We start from the raw sequence: 22,198 nt of genomic DNA on the forward strand, positions 1-22,198 counted from the left end.
GAAGGCAGACACGCCTGGGGACCCAGCCAGGTGTGCAGGGACCTGCCTAGGGACCGAACTCTGAGGTGTTTCCAGGCCACGGGATGGGCAGCTTGTCCTCTGGACACAGAAAGAGAGGCCACATGGCAAGAGACTATAAAAACCTGCTGCAGCTCCTCCATCTTGTCTTCAGTCCTGCTTCCTACCTCTGGAGGGACTTGGCTACACTGAAGCTCTGAATCAAGGACTGAAAGACCCCTCCCAGCTGGGGATGTTCTCCAGAGACTGGATTTGAACCTGCCGTTTATTCCATCCCTGCTGCAAGCCTGAGCCAAGCACTTGGCCATCACTGTGTGTCATTGATTCCATTGAACCCGTTCTAGCTCCCGTCTCTCTCTTTTATGAATAAACCTTTAGATTTTAGATTCTGAAGGATTGGCAACAGCGTGATCTGTGGGTAAGATCTGACTTGTATATTGACCTGGGTCTGGGGCTTGGTCCTTTGGGATCGAGGGAACCTTTGCTCTTTTACTGGGGTATTGGTTTCCATCCCCATTTATCCCCTTAACGAGGGGCACTGGTGGAGATACTGGGACACTGAGTGTCTAAGGGAATTGCTTGTGTGACTTATTGGCCCCAACCGTCTCCTGGGCTCAGGTGACATCCCTCAAGTGAAGTCACCCCCTGCTATCCCAGCACCATCCAGCACCAATGCAGACAGTCCCAGTAAACCTCCCACGCAACATTCCCAGGTCAAAACTCCCCACTCCCCGCTCCGTCACAGACCTGTGGTTAGCCAGTGGGGTGAGACCAAAGTCCTCCCTGGCTGGCTGGTTCGGTGCCTTAGAGGTGGAGAAGCCCCAGCCTGGGGCTGTGACAGCCCTGCTCTAAGCGATTTGTCCTGACGTGACACTCTCCTTCGTGTCCCGCCAGAGGCACCATCCTTCCAAGGTGCAGTGCAGGGTCACTGGCCGGCTGCCACCTGGGACAGGGCAGGGCAGGGCTAGAGACAGGGGCTGGCCAGAGCCTCGGGCCATTGAGCAGGGCACACAAGTGTCTGCGCGAAGTGGGCCCACTCAGGAGGGGTAGGTGGCCCCACAGAGGGAGGGACCTGGGAAGAGGGGCAGGAGAGGGAAGGCTGCGGTTAGCGGGGGTGCGAGGCAGCGGAGGGAGGGACGCGGTTGGCGGGGGCGCGAGGCAGCGGAGGGAGGGACGTGGTTAGCGGGGGCGTGAGGCAGCGGAGGGAGGGACGCGGTTAGAGGGGGCGCGAGGCAGCGGAGGGAGGGACGTGGTTAGAGGGGGCACGAGGCAGTGGAGGGAGGGACGTGGTTAGCGGGGCCGTGAGGCAGCGGAGGGAGGGACGTGGTTAGAGGGGGCGCGAGGCAGCGGAGGGAGGGACGCGGTTAGCGGGGCCGTGAGGCAGTGGAGGGAGGGACGTGGTTAGAGGGGGCGCGAGGCAGCGGAGGGAGGGATGTGGTTACGGGGGCAGGAGAGGGAAGGCAGTGGAGGGAAGGACGCGGTTAGCGGGGGCGTGAGGCAGTGGAGGGAGGGACGTGGTTAGAGGGGGCGCGAGGCAGCGGAGGGAGGGACGCGGTTAGTGGGGGCAGGAGAGGGAAGGCAGCGGAGGGAGGGATGTGGTTAGCGGGGCGCGAGCCAGCGGAGGGAGGGATGCGGTTAGTGGGGGCGCGAAGCAGCGGAGGGAGGGAGGCGGTTAGCGGGGGCAGGAGAGGGAAGGCAGCGGAGGGAGGGACGTGGTTAGCGGGGACGGGAGAGGGAAGGCAGCGGAGGGAGGGACGTGGTTAGAGGGGGCACGAGGCAGCGGAGGGAGGGACGTGGTTGGCGGGGCCGTGAGGCAGCGGAGGGAGGGACGTGGTTAGCGGGGGCGCGAGGCAGCGGAGGGAGGGACGCGGTTAGCGGGGGCGTGAGGCAGTGGAGGGAGGGACGTGGTTGGCGGGGACGGGAGATGATGCAGGGAGGGAGGGACGTGGTTAGCGGGGGCGCGAGGCAGCGGAGGGAGGGACGTGGTTAGCGGGGCCGTGAGGCAGCGGAGGGAGGGACGTGGTTAGCGGGGGCGTGAGGCAGCGGAGGGAGGGACGTGGTTAGAGGGGGCGCGAGGCAGCGGAGGGAGGGACGTGGTTAGAGGGGGCGCGAGGCAGCGGAGGGAGGGACGCGGTTAGCGGGGCCGTGAGGCAGTGGAGGGAGGGACGTGGTTAGAGGGGGCGCGAGGCAGCGGAGGGAGGGATGTGGTTACGGGGGCAGGAGAGGGAAGGCAGTGGAGGGAAGGACGCGGTTAGCGGGGGCGTGAGGCAGTGGAGGGAGGGACGTGGTTAGAGGGGGCGCGAGGCAGCGGAGGGAGGGATGTGGTTAGCGGGGCGCGAGCCAGCGGAGGGAGGGATGCGGTTAGTGGGGGCGCGAAGCAGCGGAGGGAGGGAGGCGGTTAGCGGGGGCGCGAGGCAGCGGAGGGAGGGAGGCGGTTAGCGGGGGCAGGAGAGGGAAGGCAGCGGAGGGAGGGACGTGGTTAGCGGGGACGGGAGAGGGAAGGCAGCGGAGGGAGGGACGTGGTTAGAGGGGGCACGAGGCAGTGGAGGGAGGGACGTGGTTAGAGGGGGCACGAGGCAGCGGAGGGAGGGACGTGGTTAGCGGGGGCACGAGGCAGTGGAGGGAGGGACGTGGTTAGAGGGGGCGTGAGGCAGCGGAGGGAGGGACGCGGTTAGCGGGGGCACGAGGCAGCGGAGGGAGGGACGCGGTTAGCGGGGGCGTGAGGCAGCGGAGGGAGGGATGTGGTTAGCGGGGGCGCGAGGCAGCGGAGGGAGGGATGTGGTTAGCGGGGGCGCGAGGCAGCGGAGGGAGGGACGCGGTTAGCGGGGGCGTGAGGCAGCGGAGGGAGGGATGTGGTTAGCGGGGCCGTGAGGCAGCGGAGGGAGGGACGTGGTTAGCGGGGCCGTGAGGCAGCGGAGGGAGGGACGTGGTTAGCGGGGGCGCGAGGCAGCGGAGGGAGGGACGCGGTTAGCGGGGGCGTGAGGCAGTGGAGGGAGGGACGTGGTTGGCGGGGACGGGAGATGATGCAGGGAGGGAGGGACGTGGTTAGCGGGGGCGCGAGGCAGCGGAGGGAGGGACGTGGTTAGCGGGGCCGTGAGGCAGCGGAGGGAGGGACGTGGTTAGCGGGGGCGTGAGGCAGCGGAGGGAGGGACGTGGTTAGAGGGGGCGCGAGGCAGCGGAGGGAGGGACGCGGTTAGCGGGGCCGTGAGGCAGCGGAGGGAGGGACGTGGTTAGAGGGGGCGCGAGGCAGCGGAGGGAGGGACGCGGTTAGCGGGGCCGTGAGGCAGTGGAGGGAGGGACGTGGTTAGAGGGGGCGCGAGGCAGCGGAGGGAGGGATGTGGTTACGGGGGCAGGAGAGGGAAGGCAGTGGAGGGAAGGACGCGGTTAGCGGGGGCGTGAGGCAGTGGAGGGAGGGACGTGGTTAGAGGGGGCGCGAGGCAGCGGAGGGAGGGATGTGGTTAGCGGGGCGCGAGCCAGCGGAGGGAGGGATGCGGTTAGTGGGGGCGCGAAGCAGCGGAGGGAGGGAGGCGGTTAGCGGGGGCGCGAGGCAGCGGAGGGAGGGAGGCGGTTAGCGGGGGCAGGAGAGGGAAGGCAGCGGAGGGAGGGACGTGGTTAGCGGGGACGGGAGAGGGAAGGCAGCGGAGGGAGGGACGTGGTTAGAGGGGGCACGAGGCAGTGGAGGGAGGGACGTGGTTAGAGGGGGCACGAGGCAGCGGAGGGAGGGACGTGGTTAGAGGGGGCACGAGGCAGTGGAGGGAGGGACGTGGTTAGAGGGGGCACGAGGCAGCGGAGGGAGGGACGTGGTAGGAGGGGGCACGAGGCAGCGGAGGGAGGGACGTGGTTAGCGGGGGCACGAGGCAGCGGAGGGAGGGACGTGGTTAGCGGGGGCACGAGGCAGTGGAGGGAGGGACGTGGTTAGAGGGGGCACGAGGCAGCGGAGGGAGGGACGTGGTTAGAGGGGGCACGAGGCAGTGGAGGGAGGGACGTGGTTAGAGGGGGCACGAGGCAGCGGAGGGAGGGACGTGGTAGGAGGGGGCACGAGGCAGCGGAGGGAGGGACGTGGTTAGCGGGGGCACGAGGCAGCGGAGGGAGGGACGTGGTTAGCGGGGGCACGAGGCAGTGGAGGGAGGGACGTGGTTAGAGGGGGCGTGAGGCAGCGGAGGGAGGGACGCGGTTAGCGGGGGCACGAGGCAGCGGAGGGAGGGACGCGGTTAGCGGGGGCGTGAGGCAGCGGAGGGAGGGATGTGGTTAGCGGGGGCGCGAGGCAGCGGAGGGAGGGACGTGGTTAGCGGGGGCGCGAGGCAGCGGAGGGAGGGACGCGGTTAGCGGGGGCGCGAGGCAGTGGAGGGAGGGACGTGGTTGGCGGGGACGGGAGATGATGCAGGGAGGGAGGGACGTGGTTAGCGGGGGTGCGAGGCAGCGGAGGGAGGGACGTGGTTAGCGGGGCCGTGAGGCAGCGGAGGGAGGGACGTGGTTAGCGGGGGCGCGAGGCAGCGGAGGGAGGGACGCGGTTAGCGGGGGCGTGAGGCAGTGGAGGGAGGGACGTGGTTGGCGGGGACGGGAGATGATGCAGGGAGGGAGGGACGTGGTTAGCGGGGGCGCGAGGCAGCGGAGGGAGGGACGTGGTTAGTGGGGCCGTGAGGCAGCGGAGGGAGGGACGTGGTTAGCGGGGGCGCGAGGCAGCGGAGGGAGGGACGCGGTTAGCGGGGGCGCGAGGCAGCGGAGGGAGGGACGTGGTTAGCGGGGGCGCGAGGCAGCGGAGGGAGGGACGCGGTTAGCGGGGGCGCGAGGCAGTGGAGGGAGGGACGTGGTTAGACGGGCCGTGAGGCAGCGGAGGGAGGGACGCGGTTAGCGGGGGCGCGAGGCAGCGGAGGGAGGGATGTGGTTACGGGGGCAGGAGAGTGAAGGCAGTGGAGGGAGGGACGCAGTTAGCGGGGACGGGAGATGATGCAGGGAGGGAGGGACGCGGTTAGCGGGGGCAGGAGATGGAAGGCAGCGGAGGGAGGGATGCGGTTAGCGGGGGCGCGAGGCAGCGGAGGGAGGGACGCGGTTAGCGGGGGCGCGAGGCAGCGGAGGGAGGGACGCGGTTAGCGGGGGCAGGAGAGGGAGGGCAGCGGAGGGAGGGACGCGGTTAGCGGGGGCAGGAGAGGGAAGGCAGCGGAGGGAGGGACGCGGTTAGCGGGGGCGCGAGGCAGCGGAGGGAGGGACGCGGTTAGCGGGGGCAGGAGAGGGAAGGCAGCGGAGGGAGGGACGCCAGGCAGCGGAGGGAGGGACGCGGTTAGCGGGGGCGCGAGGCAGCGGAGGGAGGGATGTGGTTACGGGGGCAGGAGAGGGAAGGCAGTGGAGGGAGGGACGCAGTTAGCGGGGACGGGAGAGGGAAGGCAGCGGAGGGAGGGACGTGGTTAGAGGGGGCACGAGGCAGCGGAGGGAGGGACGTGGTTAGCGGGGGCGCGAGGCAGCGGAGGGAGGGACGCGGTTAGCGGGGCCGTGAGGCAGCGGAGGGAGGGACGCGGTTAGCGGGGGCGCGAGGCAGCGGAGGGAGGGACGCGGTTAGCGGGGGCGCGAGGCAGCGGAGGGAGGGACGCGGTTAGCGGGGGCAGGAGAGTGAAGGCAGTGGAGGGAGGGACGCGGTTAGCGGGGGCGCGAGGCAGCGGAGGGAGGGATGTGGTTACGGGGGCAGGAGAGTGAAGGCAGTGGAGGGAGGGACGCAGTTAGCGGGGACGGGAGATGATGCAGGGAGGGAGGGACGCGGTTAGCGGGGGCAGGAGAGGGAAGGCAGCGGAGGGAGGGACGCGGTTAGCGGGGGCGCGAGGCAGCGGAGGGAGGGACGCGGTTAGCGGGGGCAGGAGAGGGAAGGCAGCGGAGGGAGGGATGCGGTTAGCGGGGGCGCGAGGCAGCGGAGGGAGGGACGCGGTTAGCGGGGGCGCGAGGCAGCGGAGGGAGGGACGCGGTTAGCGGGGGCAGGAGAGGGAAGGCAGCGGAGGGAGGGACGCCAGGCAGCGGAGGGAGGGACGCGGTTAGCGGGGGCGCGAGGCAGCGGAGGGAGGGATGTGGTTACGGGGGCAGGAGAGGGAAGGCAGTGGAGGGAGGGATGCAGTTAGCGGGGACGGGAGAGGGAAGGCAGCGGAGGGAGGGACGTGGTTAGCGGGGGCACGAGGCAGCGGAGGGAGGGACGTGGTTAGCGGGGGCGCGAGGCAGCGGAGGGAGGGACGCGGTTAGCGGGGGCGCGAGGCAGCGGAGGGAGGGACGCGGTTAGCGGGGGCGTGAGGCAGTGGAGGGAGGGACGTGGTTAGCGGGGGCGCGAGGCAGCGGAGGGAGGGACGTGGTTAGCGGGGGCGCGAGGCAGCGGAGGGAGGGACGCGGTTAGCGGGGCCGTGAGGCAGCGGAGGGAGGGACGCGGTTAGCGGGGGCGTGAGGCAGTGGAGGGAGGGACGTGGTTAGCGGGGGCGTGAGGCAGCGGAGGGAGGGATGTGGTTACGGGGGCAGGAGAGGGAAGGCAGCGGAGGGAGGGACGTGGTTGGCGGGGACGGGAGATGATGCAGGGAGGGAGGGACGTGGTTAGCGGGGCCGTGAGGCAGCGGAGGGAGGGACGCGGTTAGCGGGGGCGCGAGGCAGCGGAGGGAGGGACGCGGTTAGCGGGGGCGCGAGGCAGCGGAGGGAGGGATGTGGTTACGGGGGCAGGAGAGGGAAGGCAGTGGAGGGAGGGACGCAGTTAGCAGGGACGGGAGATGATGCAGGGAGGGAGGGACGCGGTTAGCGGGGGCAGGAGAGGGAAGGCAGCGGAGGGAGGGACGTGGTTAGAGGGGGCACGAGGCAGTGGAGGGAGGGACGTGGTTAGAGGGGGCACGAGGCAGCGGAGGGAGGGACGTGGTTAGCGGGGACGCGAGGCAGCGGAGGGAGGGACGCGGTTAGCGGGGGCGCGAGGCAGCGGAGGGAGGGACGTGGTTAGCGGGGGCGCGAGGCAGCGGAGGGAGGGACGTGGTTAGCGGGGCCGTGAGGCAGCGGAGGGAGGGACGCGGTTAGCGGGGGCGCGAGGCAGCGGAGGGAGGGATGTGGTTAGCGGGGACGTGAGGCAGCGGAGGGAGGGACGCGGTTAGCGGGGGCGCGAGGCAGCGGAGGGAGGGACGTGGTTAGCGGGGGCGCGAGGCAGCGGAGGGAGGGACGCGGTTAGCGGGGGCGCGAGGCAGCGGAGGGAGGGACGTGGTTGGCGGGGACGGGAGATGGTGCAGGGAGGGAGGGACGTGGTTAGACGGGGCGCGAGGCAGCGGAGGGAGGGACGCGGTTAGCGGGGCCGTGAGGCAGCGGAGGGAGGGACGCGGTTAGCGGGGCGCGAGGCAGTGGAGGGAGGGACGTGGTTAGACGGGCCGTGAGGCAGCGGAGGGAGGGACGCGGTTAGCGGGGGCGCGAGGCAGCGGAGGGAGGGATGTGGTTACGGGGGCAGGAGAGGGAAGGCAGTGGAGGGAGGGACGCAGTTAGCAGGGACGGGAGATGATGCAGGGAGGGAGGGACGCGGTTAGCGGGGGCAGGAGAGGGAAGGCAGCGAGGGAGGGACGTGGTTAGAGGGGGCACGAGGCAGTGGAGGGAGGGACGTGGTTAGCGGGGGCGCGAGGCAGCGGAGGGAGGGACGTGGTTAGCGGGGCCGTGAGGCAGCGGAGGGAGGGACGCGGTTAGCGGGGGCGCGAGGCAGCGGAAGGAGGGACGTGGTTAGCGGGCGCGAGGCAGCGGAGGGAGGGACGCGGTTAGCGGGGGCGCGAGGCAGCGGAGGGAGGGACGTGGTTAGACGGGCCGTGAGGCAGCGGAGGGAGGGATGCGGTTAGCGGGGGCGCGAGGCAGCGGAGGGAGGGATGTGGTTACGGGGGCAGGAGAGGGAAGGCAGCGGAGGGAGGGACGTGGTTGGCGGGGACGGGAGATGGTGCAGGGAGGGAGGGACGTGTTAGACGGGGCGGCGAGGCAGCGGAGGAGGGACGCGGTTAGCGGGGCCGTGAGGCAGAGGAGGGAGGGACGCGGTTAGCGGGGCGCGAGGCAGCGGAGGGAGGGATGTGGTTACGGGGGCAGGAGAGGGAAGGCAGTGAGGGAGGGACGCGGTTAGCGGATGCCAGGCGGCGCAGGGAGGGACGTGGTAGAAGCAGGCCTGGGGTTGTTCGCGTCGTACCTCCACGTAGATGATGGTGGCAGCCGTCAGCACCCCGAGACTTTGCAGCAGGTCCCCCACCACATGTATGAAGGCGGCGCGCACGCTGGTGCTGCCGGGCAGGGGGCTTCCAGGGGGTGCGCAGCCAGGACTCTCCTCCATCTTCTCATAGCCCCGGGCGTGGCTGTGGCCAGTGACCGACTGGTGCAGGATGTAGGCCATGCTGGAGGGAAGTGGGGAGCCTGAGCCAACCTGGGCAGACACAGAGCCCGGGGGCCACGGCACCAACAGATCCCAGAGCCCCTCCGCCCGCCCGCTCCCTACCCCAGGCCAGATATGTGGCATCACCAGGGCAGGCACAGGGGGGAATGGGCAAGGTGGATGGGCATTGACTGCGGGGCTGGGCAGAGAAGGAACAGGCCAGGTGGGGGTGTGTGGATGGGAGGAATGGGCAGCGGCAGGAATGGAGAGGTCTGGGGCGCTGTGATCAGGGGCTGGGCACAGACAGGAATGGGAGAAGTGAGGGGGCTGTGATTGGGGGGCAGGGATGCTCTGTACTTCGGGGGAACACCCAGCACCCCCCATGTTCATCCTTGTAAAATGATTGTGTGGGATCCAATGCAAAGTTTGTCATGTTGGGTGTCTTCGGAAGCTCGCGATGCCCTGAGGATGGTTGTTATAGTGATGTTATAGGTTATAATTTCATGTATGTAGTTATGAGGGCTGAAAATGTGTCCTCATGGCTTAAAGCAAGCCCCAGACAAAAACTCTCCAGAAGTAGAGGGCAGTTCACACCTCATCAGGGCATGGATGGGACAAACCCAGCCCAACCTCACAGGAACAAAGGACACTGGCCTAGGCAGCAATAAAAAATCTGTTGGACTCTCGAGGGAGTCACCTCCCTTCCCTTGGTCAGTTTGGGATTGCGGTGAGGTAATGCTCACCTGACTCTGAAGGTGAGGGGGGCAAAGCCAAGAGGGAAGAAAGGACACGATAAAAGGGAGAGGCGTTTGCTTGCTCTCTCTCGCTTCCACCTACATCTACAGACACCAAGCGACTGAAGCGCTGATCAAAGGGGAGAGCCTGGCTGAGGGGCAACCAGCCAGCCTGTGGTGAGAAGCATCTAAGTTTGTAAGGGCACGGAAAGTGTTAAGATCAGCTTAGAATGCGTTTTGCTTTTGTTTCATTTGACCAGATCTGACTTGTTGTGCTTTGATTTATAATCACTTAAAATTGATCTTTATAGTTAATAAGTTTGTTTGTTTATTCTACCTGAAGCAGCAGGAGGTGTGAGCGGGGGCTAAGCAGCTGGGCTGGGTGAGAAATGTGGGTGTTTGTGTTTATGAGCGCCCTGTGGCACTGGCCCGATCCCCTTGGCATCATGCCCGGGGACGGTGTGATTTTTCTCCCTAGGCTCTGGCCCATCAGGTGGGGATTTGAGACAGAGCTGCCTGGAGCGTCTGGGCTAGAACCAACCCACCCACTGGCACGGCCGGCCTGTAGTGCCCAAGGGAACCCAGCTGAGCACAGAGCCACCCACTGGGGCAGCCGAGCACGTGGTCGCTGCATGGATCTGGGGGGCTGGGATCTGGGGGGGGCAGTGGGCAGGGATCCAGGGGGCAGAGGGCTGGGATCTGGGGGGCTGAGATCTGGGGATGGGGGGACGGCAGGCAGGGACATGGGGGGCTGGGATCCGGGAGGCAGGGATCTGGGGTTGAGAGGGGGCAGGCAGGGATCCGGAGGGCAGGAATCTGGGCGTTGGGGGGCGGTGGGCAGGATCCAGGGGGCTGGGATCCAGGGGGCAGGGATCTAGGGGGCTGGGATCTGGGGATGAGGGGATGGCAGGCAGGGATATGGGGGGCTGGGATCCGGGAGGCAGGGATCTGGGGTTGGGGGGGCGGGCAGGGATCCAGGGGGATAGGATCCAGGGGGCTGGGGGTTGGAGGTGTGGGGGCAGCGGGCAGGGATCCAGGGGGCTGGGAATCCAGGGGGCAGGGATCTGGGGGACAGGGATCCAGGGGGATGGGGGAATGGCAGGCAGGGATATGGGGGGCTGGGATCCAGGAGGCAGGGATCTGGGGTTGGGGGGGGCGTGGGCTGGGATCCAGGGGGCTGAGAATCCAGGGCGCAGGGATCCGGGAGGTTGGGGGGCAGCGGGCAGGGATCCGGGGGGCTGGGGATCTGGGGGGCTGGGAATCCAGGGGGATGGGAGGCAGGGATATGGGGGGCTGGGATCCAGGAGGCAGGGATCTGGGGTTGGGGGGCGCAGGCAGGGATCCAGGGGGCTGGGATCCAGGGGGCTGAGAATCCAGGGGGCAGGGATCCGGGACGCTGGGGGGCAGCGGGCAGGGATCTGGGGGGCTGGGAATCCAGGGGGATGGGGGGATGGCAGGCAGGGATATGGGGGGGCTGGGATCCAGGACGCAGGGATCTGGGGTTGGGGGGCGCAGGCAGGGATCCAGGGGGCTGGGATCCAGGGGGCTGAGAATCCAGGGGGCAGGGGGGCAGCGGGCAGGGATCTGGGGGGCAGGGAGCCCACGTACATGACGTTGATGCCCACGGCACAGGTGGAGGTGGCCAGCATGGCGCGTGCGTCGATCTCGTAGTCGTTGCTGACGATGCGGGCTGAGGCCAGGTACACCAGGACTCCGGTCACGACCCAGATGGACAGCACCGAGGCCAGGGCGCCCAGCGTCTCTGCAGGCACGGGGCACCAGTCAGCGCCGCCCGCAGCTGTGGGCAGCCCAGCTGGGACCCATCCATGCCCCTCAGGGAGGAAAGGGTTAAAGACCTGCCTCTGGTGCCCATTGCTGCAGGGACGCTGGCAATGTCTGTGTGGGGCCCGCATATGCCTCAGTTTCCCTCCGTGCCTGGCACAGCTGTGCACACGGTGCCAAGGGGAGGAGAGAGGGGTGCCACAGGGCAGCCTGGGGCCAGCCCCGGGGGTTGTTCGGCCTGGCTAGAACCAGCCCATCAGAGAGGCTCTAGACAGACTGTGGGAGCCCGAAGGCCTGGAGCAGTGACCTGGCTACGGGAGGGCCTGATTGCGGAGCTGGGAACTTGGCAGGGCACTGCAGGAGAAGGGCCATGGAGCAGAGGAGACAGGAGCCGGGACCAGAGCTGGGCTCACCAGAGACACGGCAGCTCTCACCTGCTGGGACTGACAGACAGACTGACAGGGGCCCTGGCGTCGGCCAGCAGGGACTTAACCCCGACTTCTCTGGGCGAGCCGAGGGCCCCCCACGCCGCACCCAGGGGGCCGAGACCGGCTCGGGGGGAGAGGCTGGCGGGTGTCTCTGCAGCACTGGTGGGCGCAGGGGGCCCTGCAGAGCGGCCGCGTCTCTCCCGGGCGTCTGGCTTGCTGGGCAGAGCTACGGGCTGAGGCGGGGGGCTGGAGCTCAGGGGCTCTGGATTGGAGGCGGTGAGGCCACGTGGCTGACCCCCGGAGGGAGTGCGGGACCCCCTGGGGGGCTGGCACAAGGACGGGGCGCTTAGCCGGGCACAGCACAGACCCTGGGGCAAGGCATCATGGGTAATGTGTTGCACCAAGGTGGCCAGCGGTGAGGGTCTGCCTGTGGCCTGGGGGTGAAGGCTCTGCACCCCCCAGCTCCCCACGGGCTGAAGGGAGGGGGAGCCACTGCCACACACACAGGCTGGGCCCTGCCCTGCTGGGCTGCCCGGGCTCAGTGAAATAAGCACCCAGGTCTCCCCAGCCTGGGCCCCGGCATGGCAGGGAGTTGGGGTGGAGGTCTGTGGGGCTGGGCGGGGGCAGCGAGTCCCGGCAGGGCCCTTACCTGAGCGGTGCCAGCCGAAGCTCATGGACTTGGTGGGCGGCCTGGCGGAGACCCACAGGGAGAACAGGCTGACCACCATGCTGCCCACGTCCGCCAGCAGATGGGCAGCATCAGTCATGATGGCCAGGCTGTGCGCCAGGTACCCGCCTGCAGCAGAGATTAGCCAGCTCAGCGCCAGCTCCCGGCAGGGCCCCCCCACAGCCCCAGGCAGCCCCGGCCTGCCAGGGCCTGGCTCCTTCCACAGAGCGCCGGGCCCTGACACAGCGTCCCCTTGCGCTGCCAAGGAGCCTGCCATGGCGGGCGGGATCCAGCCAGGTGACTCCCAGGAATGTGGGGACCCTGGCAGGGGGGGAGGGGAGCTGCCCCATCCCGCGGAGCTGAGGGCCCAGGGGCTGCACCAGTGAGCGCTGGGCCCGCACCGGGCACCTGGCTCCTGGCCCCCAGAGATCCGGGGGGCGCCTGCCAGCCAGCACTTGAGCAACGTGCAGAGCAGGACGTCCTGCAGCACGGGCTGAGCAGGGCCAGGAACAAGCCGGGCTGGGGCCCCGCTGCCACCTTACCGACGACCTCGCCGATCATGAAGACAAAGCAGATGGCGCAGGCGATGCCCAGCTTCCGGCAGGCCTGCAGCTCCGCACGGCTCTGGCTGGGGGAGCGGGGTCCATGGTGGCAGTGCCTGGCCAGGCGCCGGTCCAGCTCCAGGGACGGAGCCGCAGGGCTGGTCTCTGGGGGCAGGCCGGGGAAGGGCTTCTGGGAGCCTGTGAAGAGACTGAGACCCAAGGGGGTCAGTGCGAAGGCCACCCCAGTTCCAACAGCCCACGGGACTCCTGGCCGGAACAAGCCGGCCCGGCTCCTCGCCCCCCTGCCCCACTGGGCCCAGAGCAGGGCTGGGAACCAGGACGGGAGGGGCTGCTCTCATCTTTGGGGGCCCTGGCTCCACCCAGCTCTGCTGCTAGGTAGCAATGGAGTGAGTCCAGGGCACCTGCTGCCCCCTCGCCAGCCTGGCTGGGGTCCTCCTGACTGCCCAGGTGCCTGGGCCTGCCACAGGCTGGGCAAAGCCCAGAGCAGCGCAGGCTCCTGGGAGACTGCGGGGAAAGGAGACTTGGCAAGTGTGGGAACTGGTGGCCCTGGGACATCACCCCAAGCCTGGATTCCACAGAGGTGCCCAAAGCTGGAACAGTTTGGGGGTGACTGCTGGTCAGGACTGAGGGGCAGAGCTGGGAGGGAGGGAGCCTAGGGCTGGGATATGGGGGGCAGGTTGGGATTGAAGGGCACCAGCAGAGCTCGGGGCCCCAGGGCTGGGCTAGCAGGGGCTGCGGGTCGGGAGTGGGGGCACCAGCAGAGCTGGGGAGGCAAGGGGCTGCGGGTCGGGAGTGAGGGGCACTGGCAGAGCTGGGGATGGGGGACCCAGGGCAGGGGAGGGGGGCTGCGGGTTGGGAGTGAGGGGCACCAGCAGAGCTGGGGAGGCAGGGGGCTGCGGGTCGGGAGTGAGGGGCACCGGCAGAGCTGGGGATGGGGGACCCAGGGCAGGGGAGGGGGGCTGCGGGTTGGGAGTGAGGGGCACCAGCAGAGCTGGAGATGGGGGACCCAGGGCGGGGGAGGGGGTCTGTGGGTCGGGAGTGAGGGGCACTGGCAGAACTGGGGATGGGGGCCCCAGGGCTGGGCTAGCAGGGGTAGCAGGGGCTGCGGGTCGGGAGTGAGGGGCACCGGCAGAGCTGGGCTGGCAGGGGCTGCGGGTCAGGAGTGAGGGGCGCCGGCAGAGCTGGGAGGCGGGGGGCTGCGGGTCGGGAGTGAGGGGCACCGGCAGAGCTGGGGATGGGGGACCCAGGGCGGGGGAGGGGGGCTGCGGGTCGGGAGTGAGGGGCACCGGCAGAGCTGGGAGGCGGGGGGCTGCGGGTCGGGAGTGAGGGGCACCGGCAGAGCTGGGGAGGCAGGGGGCTGCGGGTCGGGAGTGGGGGCACCAGCAGAGCTGGGAGGCGGGGGGCTGCGGGTCGGGAGTGAGGGGCACCGGCAGAGCTGGGAGGCGGGGGGCTGCGGGTTGGGAGTGAGGGGCACCGGCAGAGCTGGGAGGCGGGGGGCTGCGGGTCAGGAGTGGGGGCACCGGCAGAGCTGGGGGGCCCGGAGCTGTGCATCGGGGGCAAGGGGCACTGCAGACAGGAGAGGGGTCTTGAGGCGGCCGATCTTGCTCCTGCTCCCCTGAGAGCGGTTAGTTATTTCACGCCTCAGCACCCCACAAATGGCTCCAGCTACAAAGCAGCTGGTGATTCTGGCAGCAGAACAATGTGTCACTTCCCACGCTCCCCTCCCCCACCCCTCGCCCCACACTGCAGCCCTAGCTCCACGTCCCTCCCCACCCCAAAAACGCCCCTCGTCCCATTCTCCCTCCCCCCCGGCCTGTCGCTGGCCACCTGGGGGCTTGGGGAAGGGGGGCTCTGTCCCAGGATTGGGGATCCAGCGGGGAGCCCACAGAGCGGCCCCCCAGATCGGGCGGCACTGGCATCCCTGGGCTGGTTGGAGCTCAGGCAGGGCACCTGAGTCCCAGGCCAGAGCCAGGAGCCCCATGGGCCAGGCCCCACCCCAGCTGCTCAAGGCAGCTGTGGCTAGTGGGTAGAACCGTGGGGCCGAGGGCTGGGCATGGCCGGGAGACGCTCCCTGAGGAGGCACCTCCCTGGCTGCTCATCCATCTAGGGGCTGCAGAGACCTGGCGGCTGCTTCCCGGGAGCCACGATAAGTGCTGTGGGGCCCCTGCACCCCAACTCCCTGCCCCAGCCTGGAGCCCCCTTCCACACCCAAACTTCCTCCCAGAGCCCTCACCCCCTGTAACGTTATGAGTGTAATATAATATCTCATTGAAAGGTGACAGGGCCAGAAAGAGTTAATGAACTCCCAGACTGACCTGACCCAGGGCCGGACTGTAAAGACTGGTTAGGAAGATACTAAAGAGGGTTAGGAAGATCTGTAAATGAACACAGCTTTAAAATGCAGCTGGCATTGTCAGAGATAGAAGGGGAGATGTTCGCTCAGGTCTTGTGATGTCAGCAAACAAGGCTTGTCTATTACCATGGCTTTGATTCAAAGATCAAAAGCGGAATATTAACATTTAGGAAGACACTTGGGTGACATAGTATTATTGTCTATATGGCTCTTTGAAGGTTGTGATAACCTGTGTCTGAACTGTTTAATGGATAAATTATCCTGGGCTAATTGCCAGGATGTTTGGGGGAAGGAAAGTGAAGTCTATTGTTTTCTCAGGCCAAATGGCTGCTGGAAATGTATAAAGACCTTGGGACACGATCCTCCTTCATCTCAGATCTGCTTTGGGTTTCAGGAGGGGGAAACCCTGAGCCATAAGGATTGAGATCCCCAGTCACTGACTGGAGTCACCCTGAACATGGACATTGGACTGTAACCCGTGGACTCTTTCTAAAAGGACTTTTGACAACTACAAACTCATCTCTGCTCTGTATCTGAACCTCAAAAACTGAACCCAAGTCTGTCTGTATATTGATCTTTTAACCAGCACGTGCTCTCTTTTCTTTTTTAATAGATTTTAGTTTAGTTACTAAGGATTGACTGTAAGCGTGTATTTGGGGTAAGATCTCAGTTATCATTTGACCTGGGTCTGGCGCTTGGTCCTTTGGGGTCAGGAGCACCTTTTCTTTTCTGTGATGAAATAAGATTTTCAGAGTTTAGCATCCTATATTTGACGTGTGTGTCTGGATGGAGGCCTCCGGCTGGGCACTTTAAGGGCACTGCGCTGTTTGGACGTCTGAGTACCCAGGGAGGGGCTGGAGAAGCTGGTTTGGGCTGGCTGGGTAACTCTAAGGAGTGGAATATCCACCAGCGTTTGGGGGTTTTCTGCCCTGTTCTGTTTGCAGTTCACCCTGACTGAGTGACCTCAGCTGGCTCCCACGGGCACCATTGTCACACACCCCCAACATCCCAACCTCCTGTCCCAGCCTCTCCTGCACCCCAAACACCTCATCCCCAGCCCCACCCCAGAGCCCACACCCCGAGCCAGAGCCCTGACCCCCCCCCACACACTCCAACCCCCTGCTCCAGCCCAGAGCCCCTTCCCTCACCCCAGCCCCCTCACCCCAACCCCACCCAGAGTCTGCGGGCTTCCCCCACATGGTTCTCCTCCCGCATCGCCTGCCCGCGGGCTCCCCCCCCCCCCGGCTCTCCCATTCCTCCCATCTCCCTGCCTACCACTCTGGCACCGCCCCCGCAGCTCCCATTGGTCGTGGTTCCTGGCCAATGGGAGATGTGGAGCCAGCACTAGGGGCGGGGGAAGTGCGCGGCGCCTCCCTGGCTGCCCGTGCGCCTAGGGCCTGCAGGGACCTGGTGGCTGCTGCCGGGAGCCGCGGGGAGCCTGCCCCAGCCCCAGGGCCCCGCTGAGCTGCCAGCCAGACTTTTAACGGCCCGGTCGGCAGGTCCCTTTTCCACCAGGCGTTCTGGTTCAAAACCGACCCTGTCATTCCCCCATCCTCCCCGCTCCCATCACCCCCCTTACCCGCACTCCCCCTGCTCTCATAACCCCCCTTCCCCGCGCTCCCCGTCGCTCCCATCACCCCCCTTCCCCGCGCTCCCACCCCGCTCTCTAAACCAGCACCTCCCAAAGCCTGGGCCATGCCCCAGGGCATACGGATCAAGGCCAAGTGGGGCGGGTGGGGGCAGGTCCCTCCACTTCTCCTGGGTCAGGTGTGAGGGAGGCAGCGCTGGTCTGAGAGCACAGCTCTGGGGGCGGACGCCCCAGCTCTCAGCAGAGGCTTGTGATGAAGTGGGAATTTTCTGTAATATGTTTATGAGTCCTGTACATGCCTCAGTTTCCCCTGTATGCTGCATTGTTCCCTAGTGGGGGGAAGGGACTCTTTGCTATCAGGGCAGGCAAAGACACAGGTGTGGATGGCACCTGGCGGCCTGGGCCCTTAGGTCCCATCTCCATGCAGCTCTTGAGAAGAGAAGGGCAGATCCATGGCCAGGACGTGGACACCTGGTGACCAGCGACCCAGAGAGACGGGGATTCCCTGCCTCTCTGCAGGGGCTGAGTCCCATCCCCCAGCTCGGGAACAAAGGCCCGGGGGTAGAGGGGGCTAAGTGTGGGCTGTGGGGAGCAGTCAGGGGCACCCCGGGAGTCTGACAAAGGAGATCGGACAGACGGGGGGACAGAGCTTGAACCAAGGGGATCACTGCAGCTGGGCTGGGCTGTAACTGTCAGTTCTCTGGGCCGCCCGAGGGGCTGCCTGGGCCATGTGCCAGGTGACCAATAAACCCGCCTGGTTTCACAGCGCTGGGGGAGTGTCCCTGCAGATGCTGGGCGAGGGGCACTGATCCCTGAGGAGAGGACACGTCTCCCCCAGCATCTGTCCTGGACTCGCTGCCCAGAGCTCCCAGGGTGTGGCAGGGGGCTGCAGGCCCAGGGGCCCAGTCTCAGGAGGCGGTGAGACCACATGGCTCCCCTGGGGGAAGAGCGAGACCCCGGGGGTCTGGGTCACTGCAGGCCCCTCCCAGAGACTGTTCCCAGGCTGGGCCGTAGCCCGGCCCTGTGGGCCCATGACAGGGCTCACACAGGTGCCAGCGATGGTAAAGCCTGTCTTCACTAGGAGTAGGGGGCATTCAGCAGCTGCTGTCCGGCCCCCTCCCCGTGTCGGTGGGGGGGCGGGGTGCTGAGCCCTGTGCAGGCCTAGCACAGAGCTCCCTGCACCGCACCCAGCCCGGGGGCAGCCCCCAGGCAGCCCGGCTGGCTGTTGGCCCCCGGGGGCTCTGCATGGCTGTCCGAGGGGTGCCTGCAGCAGGGGTCAGTCTGCTGCTGGTACCCACAGAAGCTAGTGAGGATGTGGCACCAGGGACCAGGCCCCGCAGCAGCCCGCCAGGCCTGGCCATGTTCTCGGGCTCGTGGCCTGGCCGCCATGTGCTGTGCCAGCCATTGCTGCAGAGACAGGCGACAGCCCCCCTCCCCACGGGACTGACCCATCGATCTCCAGCCCCATGCATCAGCTCACCAGTCCCCCCTCCCCTTTGCCTCCAGGGCTTATCTCTGTGCCCAGGCCCGGCGGGGACAGGAAGAGTGATGAGTCTGGCTGGGCTGGGGAGGGGCCCTGGCGGAGCTGGCTATCTGTGCGCCCCCCATGGAGAAACGAAATGCCCCGGCGCCAGGTGACCATTGCCTCACCCGCGGGGGGTGTGCAGGGGCTGGAGTCACCCCACAGCCCAGGATTTCAGTGGCTCTTACCATGTGGGGTATTTGGGCCCTTCTACCAGCCAGGGAGGGTCTGTGCCAAAGGCCCCATGCCCTGAGGCTGCAGATCTTACTGGCAGTACCAGCCAGGTTCCCAGACGGGTACTGCCGACCGCCCCGTGGCGCCCACCCCACTCTGCTCCTGCGGCAGGATCCAGCGAGGGGAAAATCCCCTGCGGCCCCCGGCCCTGCCCCAACCTTCCTCCCCAGCTGCACCCCTGGCCTGCTCCAGGAGCTTTTGTTAGCGCTTACCTTACCAGTTCCCTGGTTAATGTCCCCCCTTCCTCCCGGCACCCCTTGCCCCGCCCCCGGCCCTGCGGAAGCTGCAGCTGGTCTCTTTGCAGATACAGATGTAGCTGGGGGCTGGGGGTGAGGAGCATGTGCCCGCTGCTCCCCGGGTCCCAGCTCCCACCCACCAGGATCCTGCTCTCAGCCCTGCGCCAGGAGTCACATGTGTTTGGTGCAGTGGCCCAGCAAAGCCGACCGCAGCAGCGAGCCTTAGAGCAGGATCACGCCCCGTGGTTACTGCGGCCTGGGGGGGAGTCGCCCAGACAGTCCCCGGCTCCTGCCGCACCCCCATTCTCCTCCCGCCTGCAGAGATCCCACGGAGCCCAGTCCCCCCTCCCCACCGGAGAGCAGGGCTCTGACCCCTGCACCATGGCCTTCATAGAGCCCTAAAGTCCCCAGCGGCCCTCACAGCCTGGGAGCCCCGACACTCCCCCCACCCCACAAATCACGCACGCCAATCACCGACAATCATTTACTATGGGGCATGGGGAAAGGGGGACCAAGAGACAGGACCCCACAGACACTCACTGGGGGGGAGCAAAGGGGCTGACCCTCCTGCTGCAACACACATGGGGGGGCAGAGGGACTGACCCCCCCAGACGCATGGGGGGTTGGCAGATGGCCCAAACCCCCCCAGACACACACAGGGGGCAGAGGGACTGACTCTCCCCTACAGACACACTGGGGGGTGGCTCCTGGGCATTTCAGCCCCTGCGGAAGGCTGGGTGGTGCCCCCCCTCCCCCCGTGGGGCCCGCTGCGGGCTCTGGGTCTCTGTAGGGAACGTGTCCTGGGCGCTGGGCTGGAACCGAGCTCGTGTCTGAAAGGAGGGGGGATGGGGGAGCTCCGGGGCGCAGCGAGCGAGGGGGGGGAGGACAGCGTCCGGGGCGCAGCGCGGGGGGGAGGCGGGGGTCCGGGGCGCAGCGAGGGGGGGAACGGGGGGGGGGAGGACCGGGTCCGGGGCGCAGCGGGGAGGGGAAGCAGGGGGGAGGACTGGGGCCGGGGCGCTGCGTGGGGAGCAAGGGGGAGGCGGGGGTCAGGGGCGCAGCGGGGGGTGTGAGCAAGGGGGGAGGACCGGGGCCGGGGCGCAGCGGGGGGGAAGCAGCGGGGAGGCGGGGTCCGGGGCGCAGCCAGAGGGGGGGGGACGGCGTCCGGGGCGCAGCGCGGGGGGGGGATGCGGGGGTCCGGGGCGCAGCGAGGGGGGGAACGGGGGGGGGACCGGAGCCGGGGCGCAGCGGGGGGGAAGAAGGGGGGAGGCGGGATCCGGGGCGCAGCGAGGGGGGACGGGGGGGGAGGACCGGGTCCAGGGCGCAGCGGGGGGGGGTCGCAGGTTTCTTTCCCCCGGGGCGCTCCCGGTTCCCTGCCGTGGAGAAGGGTCACGTCCAGGGGCAGCATCCCTGCCTCCGCCCGGTCTGGTGGCAGAGCCGCGCCCGGACAGGCGGCCCCGATGGCGGGGTCCCTGCAGCCCTGGCCCCGCGCCCGGCTCCCCGCGCTGGCGGGGGTGATGGGGCAGCGGACGGAGCGGCTGGCGGGGGATAGGACGGGGCTGGAGGACAGAGAGATGGAGGGGCTGGGGGTGGATGGAGGGAGAGATGTAGGGGGATGGAAGGGGGGTGGATGAAGGGTGTAGGGAGATTTAAGGGGGCATATGGGGGCAGGGGGGATGGATGGAGGGGTGAATGTGGGTGGTGCAGAGGGATTGGTGGATGGACGGGGTGGGTGGAGGGGAATTTAAGGGGGGATGGATGGATGGGGGATAGGGGGATGGATGAAGGGGGGATGGGGGAGGGATGGAGGGAGGGGGGAGGAATGGAGGGGGATTTAAGAGGGGATGGATGGATGGAGGGGGGATAGAGGGAGGGATGTAGGGGGATTTAAGAGGGGATGGATGGATGGAGGGGGATAGGGGGAGGGATGGAGGGGGATTTAAGAGGGGACGGGTGGATGGAGGGGGGATAGAGGGAGGGATGGAGGGGGATTTAAGAGGGGACGGATGGAGGGGGATAGGGGGAGGGATGGAGGGGGATTTAAGAGGGGACGGATGGATGGAGGGGGGATAGGGGGAGGGATGGAGGGGGATTTAAGAGGGGACGGATGGATGGAGGGGGATAGGGAGAGGGATGGAGGGGGATTTAAGAGGGGATGGATGGAGGGGGATAGGGAGAGGGATGGAGGGGGATTTAAGAGGGGACGGATGGATGGAGGGGGGATAGAGGGAGGGATGTAGGGGGATTTAAGAGGGGATGGATGGAGGGGGATAGGGAGAGGGATGGAGGGGGATTTAAGAGGGGACGGGTGGATGGAGGGGGATAGAGGGAGGGATGTAGGGGGATTTAAGAGGGGATGGATGGAGGGGAATAGGGGGAGGGATGGAGGGGGATTTAAGAGGGGACGGGTGGATGGATGGAGGGGGATAGAGGGAGAGATGGAGGGGCCCCGGGCAACAGGCCGTGGGGCGCATCTCGGAAGGGCTGGCGGCCCCTTTACCTCTTGAGGCGCCGGGTGCCGGCGCTGCGGCTGCCCAGGGCGCTCACCAGGCGAGCGGTCTCCAGGTCCCCGGCCCCGGACGCGGGGTCCATCTCGGCTCCGGATGCTGCGCCCTGGCAGTGCGGGGCTGAGCCCGCGGCTCGTGCGGGTCGAGTCCCGCCAGCTCCGGCGGGTCGGGCTCCCCAGGGGGCTGCGAGCGGCACCAGCCCCGGCTGCGGGACCCTGGGCAGCCGGCACCGCGCGGCTCCGGCCAGGTGTGTGCGGGCAGCGGAGTGCGGGCAGCAGTGCCCGCAGAGCCCCGCCCCTTCACACAGAGCCCCGCCCCCCGTGGCCTGGCCCCGCCTCCCCAGCCAAAGCTCCGCCCCCACATCTGGAGTCACGTCCCTGTCCCCGTCCCCTCCAGGAGAAGTAGCATCAGAGCCGCGGAGCCAGCCCCACACCTAAGTCGAAGCAACTCTCTAGGGCCTGGCCACACGCCTTACAGCCAGAGCCCCGCCCCCAGTTCCGAAACCCCGCCCATAGAGCCAGAGCCCCGCCCCCAGTGCTGGAACGAGACGCCCTACCCAACACACCTTCCGTCCCCAGCACTGGGGCCCCGCCCCCAGAGCTAGTACCACGCCCCCGGCAGTGCTGGGGCCCCGCCCAGGGAGCCAGAGCCAGCGCCCCGGCGGTGGGGTGGGAACTCGCCCTCCCCAAAGCTGCTCCAGACCCTAAGGCAGCAAGAGGAAGAGCCACGCCCCTTCGGGGTGGACCTCGGGGGGGGTGCGCAGCGTGGGGGAGTGAAGAGACCAGTGGGAGGGGGTGGAGCTAAGGTGTGGGGGAGGGGGCACGTGCCCCCCATGTGGGGCAGATGGGGTGGTGGAGGTGGTTGGCATTGTAACTCCGGTGAGCTCCAGGATTTGTTGGGGGGGACATGGGGGGACCGAAGGGGGCAGGTGTCAGAGGTGGGGGGAAGGTCCCCCCTGGATGGGCATGAGGCGCACAGTGCTCCCTAGTTGATTAGTGGGGGAAGCAGGTACTCCTTAGTTGTCAGTGGGAGACACAGTGTCACTGGGGAGGGCGGGGAGTGGGAGACACTGCCCCCTGGCTGGTTGCTTGGGCTTGTTGCCCTCCGGCTGGACAAAGAGGGGAAGTGGTTGGGGGGCACAGTGCTAGTGAGGGGTGAGGGGCCGCGTGGCAGGCTGGGCAGTGGGGGGTGATGAGGAGCCGTTGGGCAATGGGGGCTGAGGGGTCACGTGGCAGGC

General features: G+C 67.6%; 1 protein-coding gene across 1 annotated transcript in view; it reads right to left on the reverse strand.

The window, feature by feature from the left end:
- The window catches only part of SLC30A3 (solute carrier family 30 member 3), a 33,360-nt gene extending 12,298 nt beyond the window's left edge, over nucleotides 1-21,062 (reverse strand). The window contains exons 1-5 of the mRNA XM_074946733.1: nucleotides 20,955-21,062; nucleotides 12,504-12,712; nucleotides 11,944-12,090; nucleotides 10,693-10,846; nucleotides 8,171-8,372 (exon numbers count right to left, since the gene is read on the reverse strand). Of these exons, the coding sequence (XP_074802834.1) occupies nucleotides 8,171-8,372; nucleotides 10,693-10,846; nucleotides 11,944-12,090; nucleotides 12,504-12,712; nucleotides 20,955-21,046 (804 nt within the window). The 5' untranslated portion in view covers nucleotides 21,047-21,062. The remainder of the gene's footprint in view (nucleotides 1-8,170; nucleotides 8,373-10,692; nucleotides 10,847-11,943; nucleotides 12,091-12,503; nucleotides 12,713-20,954) is intronic.
- Nucleotides 21,063-22,198: the final 1,136 nt, after the last annotated feature.

Source organism: Natator depressus, chromosome 3 (genome assembly GCF_965152275.1).
Source record: "Natator depressus isolate rNatDep1 chromosome 3, rNatDep2.hap1, whole genome shotgun sequence".
Lineage (NCBI taxonomy): Eukaryota > Metazoa > Chordata > Testudines > Cheloniidae > Natator > Natator depressus.